The 4,327-nt window shown below is 42.5% G+C and overlaps 1 protein-coding gene across 1 annotated transcript; it reads right to left on the reverse strand.

Moving 5' to 3' along the window:
* Positions 1–224: 224 nt before the first annotated feature.
* chchd10 (coiled-coil-helix-coiled-coil-helix domain containing 10) lies at positions 225–2,283 on the reverse strand. Its single transcript, XM_058415881.1, has 4 exons — positions 2,101–2,283; positions 929–1,154; positions 643–784; positions 225–361 (listed from the first exon to the last, which is right to left on the reverse strand). The coding sequence occupies exons 1-4, from the start codon at positions 2,139–2,141 to the stop codon at positions 342–344; spliced, it is 429 nt and encodes a 142-aa protein (XP_058271864.1). The 5' UTR covers positions 2,142–2,283; the 3' UTR covers positions 225–341.
* Between the last annotated feature and the right edge of the window lie 2,044 nt (positions 2,284–4,327).

Below are 4,327 nucleotides of genomic sequence, written 5' to 3' on the forward strand. Positions count from 1 at the left end.
ATAATGAAGACCATTAAAAGCTGATTATTCTGCCACTCTGCACCACTTCCCCAAGGAGTGTATTTCATTTGATCTTTGGTGCATTTGGCCTGTTTCAACCAAAAAAAGCAGAGTTTTCTGATGTCTCCCATGTTGCCATAGCAGTGGGTCACAAATATTAAACACTTGACAACTTTGTGTAATGGCACAGCTGGTGTCCAAGATCAGACATCATGAGCATTCAATCAAGAATAGCAGCTCTTTATTTTATCTTACACACAAGTCAAAAACTAGAACAGAAGCAATGTACATAGTAGTGCTGGAAGGGGGTCTTCTGGACTGCTGTTCTTTCAAAATGCTCTTCACACCAGCGATGAAACACCTAGAAGGAAGAAATTATATTGAACATTTATTGGGATTACACAGTTTTTTTATTTTTTATTTTATGATAAACAGAAAAAACTGCCATTCAGAACCTGTGTAAACGAGATGAGAAACTTTACAACATCTTTCTCTTTTGTGTTTTATTCCATAAAAGGTCATTCTTGGAAAACTGGGTTATCAGCTCAAAACAAGCAGAGTGATTCCAGGAAGCAACAGAAACTTTGTGCAGATCTAAACAGGTCATGCTGTATTAAATGAAAAGGTAATGTGTGAACCTACCGTGGGAGAATTTGCACTGTTTGAGAGCTTCGTTGAAGCCTTCGCACAAACTGAGGTCTGTCTGAGTGGTAGCGCAGTCCAGAAACTGTCTCACTTCGAAAAGACATGGCCCGGCCTGAGGGGGAGCAGCTCGTGCAGGCTCCTATAACACACAGAGAGAGAGAGAGAGGGAGGGAGAGGGAAAGAGAGAGAGACAGAGACAAAGACAGAGAGAATAATGTATCTACTTATCAATCTGCCTATTTGTCTTCTTACATTTATGTGTGTTGTGAGAGTGAGAACTGACCTGTTGTGCAGGTGCTGGTTTTGGGGCTTCTGATGAGCTGCTTCCGCTGAAGGCTCCGGTTAATGCGCTACCCACCACATGGCCCACGGCCGAGCCCACAGCCACACCTGCGGCTGTTGTGGCCATCTGAGCCATGAGTCCTGGCTGTTTGGGCTGGACGGGAGCCGTGGCCACTGCTGCTGGAGGAGGAGCCACCGGAGCTGGAGCGTAGGACTGAGCAGGAGCACTGTGAGAGAAGAGAGACAGTGGGATTAGATTAGGATGTCTGGAAGACAGACAGGAATAAAGACAGTATCCAAACGTCAGAAATGAGTCTAAAGAAATGGGACGTTTTGTGGCGACATGCCTGTGGTGAAACAGCTAATTGAGTAATTACATAAAAGTTATACAATAGACACTAAAAATACAATAAAAGCATAGGTATTAATTAAGTGTTAATGACAATATAACGTATGTGTAGTATTGGATAGTATCGGCTGTAGTTTGTACGTGTTTTGTGTTTGATGACTTTGCCTGGATTTTTGCTGAAGGTTAAACACTGTAATATTTACCTACTTACCCCTACCTCTGCTATTAATTCCCGTACTGTCATATTTACATATACAAATATACATGCATCACACTGACAAAATAACCATCTTAAAAACTTAGCCTTAAGTGACCCTTGAATGTGGGTAGTGAAAGGACAAACCTCTTACTTGGTAAACAAATAACCCAAGCCTTTGTGTTTGTCCTTTCCTAAATAAGGAATCAAATCCCAAGAACCCAACAAACCCGTTTAGAAACACTATTAAACCGTGGATAAGAGCAGCTTCAACTCATCACATGGTTGTTTAACACATTAGTGTTCCTCCCTGAAACACATCAAAAAAACTGGAGGTAGTTACACAACTAGTTAAGTAAGATCTTTTTTCCACCTGTATTCAGTTTTACCCCGCCTCCTACACGAAGATTGGCTAAAACAGAGATCCGTTCAGAGAAAGGCGGGCGATAACCCATACTAGCCAATCATAGCAAAGTGGGTGGATTAATATCAGCCAATCCCGATGCAAAACGGCTGGATGTGTCGGAATGTGGGTAGGGAAAACACCAGATATCTAGTCCGTCAATGTTAGTGACCTAGCGGACTTGTTAAACGTACTAAGTGTCAACAATTTCCGTCTCAGTTTTACCTTGCTGGTGCTGAAGGACGACTGCGGCTTCCTCTCGCCATGTTTAGGGAAACTTTGTGGTAAACAGCGTCTATAAACCACAGCTAATCTACAGCAGCGTGTCCCTGAGAGCTGCAACAACACGAATGAACTTCTAGAAGCCGGTACACGTGCAGATGACCTTGTGTGGACAGCACAGACGCGCATGCGCACCAAGTCGCTGTGCGAAAGGAGCCGCGTGACTTCCAAGTGTCACATTTCTTTGGATTAAGCTCTTGTTTAACTCTAAACAGAAGTTAGCATAAGTTTAATTGTAAACACAATTTCCTAATGTCCACTGAAGCGTTTCAATATAAAAAAAGGACAAAATCAGCTGAATAAAGTCACCTGAAATGACTTTTGTCTTTCCGCATAAAGAACAAGCTTAACGCCCTCTAGTGGACGCGTGGAGAAATGCAAGTATACCCCACCTTCGTGAAGAGCTATTCAATGAAAAAGTAAAGGGTTGGTATGCTCTTTTGCAGAAAATCTGAATTGAAGCAAATGAAAATGAAGACTAAATATGGGTTAAAATGACTCTTTATATTGGTTAATTCATTCACTCATCTTCAGTACTAGTGGATCAAGAGCCTGACCCTGAGGGATGTGGTAGCTTAGTGGTTAAAGTGTTGCACTGGAAGGTTAGGAGTTCAAATCCCAGGTCCACCAAGCTGCAACTGCTGGGCAAGTCTTGAGCAAGTCCCTTAACCCTCAATTGTGTTAAAAATGTAAGTCGCTCTGGATAAGTGTGCCAAATGCCAGAAATGTAATTGACCCAGGAACACTGGGTGTTTGGTGGGAGAATCCACACCACATGGGACACCAGTTTAGAGGTGACAGCTAGAGACAATTTAGCATAGCCAATCGGCCCTCCGTGTTTTTGTGAAGCAGGAGAAAACCAAAGAGCTCAGAGGAAACCCATACAAACACAAGGAAAAAAACACACAAACCTCCATGCAGATGGTGTGAGCATGAGCTCAGACTATGACAAGGGATCCAGGAGCTGTGAGGTTACCACACTTTCTACTGAACTACTGTGTAGACTGATAAAAATGCAATTTTTAATGCAAAGTCACAATCAGAAAAATGACTTCATCCCTAACAATACATGGGAGGAATTAGTGTATCTTGAATTGTGTGTAATAAGTGTAGTGTGTGTGTCATATAACCAACTGAGATTTCTATAAAAGTTGCATTCAAATGCATTTTATACCATCACCTTATTTACCAAACAAACCTAATTTAGTGTTAATCCATACTTTCATATTACACTCACTAACAGCCATCTTAAGAACTTGACCTTAAGTAACCCTTTGATTTTGGGTAGTGATGGGACAAACCACTTATGCCACCATTTATTCACGTTAAGTAACCAGTTTGGTCTGGTTTTGGGACTACTGGGTGTGAGGTGGAATACTTAGCCAGGTGTGTAAACCAAGCAAAGTGAAAATACTGTTGCTTTCTTGAGCACAGTAACTCGAATAAGACATGGCAATCTGATAAAGTTTCCGAGGTGTTTCTTAGGATGTGCAGTGGCTTGCACGTTTGACTCACCTTTGGGGTTAAGGTTTTAAGACCTGCCTCCAACCTGTGGCGTTTGCAAGTGATAACAGGTAAAGCACCACTATGGATCAAGATCTGGGGAATTTGGAGGCCAGGTCATCACCACCATGAACATTCCTGAACAAATTTATGCAGTGTGGTAGGGAGCATTGCCTTGCTGAAAGAGGACATTGGCATTAGGGAATACTGTTGCTATGAAAGAGTGTACTTAGTCTGTAACAACATTCAAGTGGTATGTGTCAGTCAGGACAAAATAAAGTTTTACGAACAGAGCATCACACTGCCTCCACCAGCTTGCCTTCTTCCCTTAGTGCTTCCTGTTGTCATCTCTTCCCCAGGTAAATGACGCACACTCAGCCAGCCGTCCACAGGATGTAAAAGAAAATGTGATTCATCAGACCAGGCCACCGTTTTTCATTGCTCCATGGTCGAGGTCTGATGCTCACATGCCCATTGTAAATGTTTTTGGTACTGTACAAGGGTCAGCATGGGTACTCTCTGACCAGTCTGCAGCTACACAGCTCTCATGATGGCTACACTCTTCCCTGCCACACTCCTGATTTCACCACTACCTCATGTCTCCATGTAAGAACCCAGGAGAATGAATATGAAAGGAGACAAATAAGGGGAAAAAAAAAACAACAGG

The sequence above is a fragment of the Hemibagrus wyckioides genome, linkage group LG18 (genome assembly GCF_019097595.1).
Source record: "Hemibagrus wyckioides isolate EC202008001 linkage group LG18, SWU_Hwy_1.0, whole genome shotgun sequence".
In the NCBI taxonomy this organism is placed as follows: domain Eukaryota; kingdom Metazoa; phylum Chordata; class Actinopteri; order Siluriformes; family Bagridae; genus Hemibagrus; species Hemibagrus wyckioides.

Excerpts from the sequence above, each read along its gene's own strand:
- chchd10 (XM_058415881.1), bottom strand. The coding sequence starts at position 2,141 with ATGGCGAGAGGAAGCCGCAGTCGTCCTTCAGCACCAGCAAG. Across the intron at positions 1,155-2,100 it reads CGTCCTTCAGCACCAGCAAG|TGCTCCTGCTCAGTCCTACG; the intron begins GTAAAACTGAGA and ends CTTCTCTCACAG. Across the intron at positions 785-928 it reads AACCAGCACCTGCACAACAG|GAGCCTGCACGAGCTGCTCC; the intron begins GTCAGTTCTCAC and ends TGTGTGTTATAG.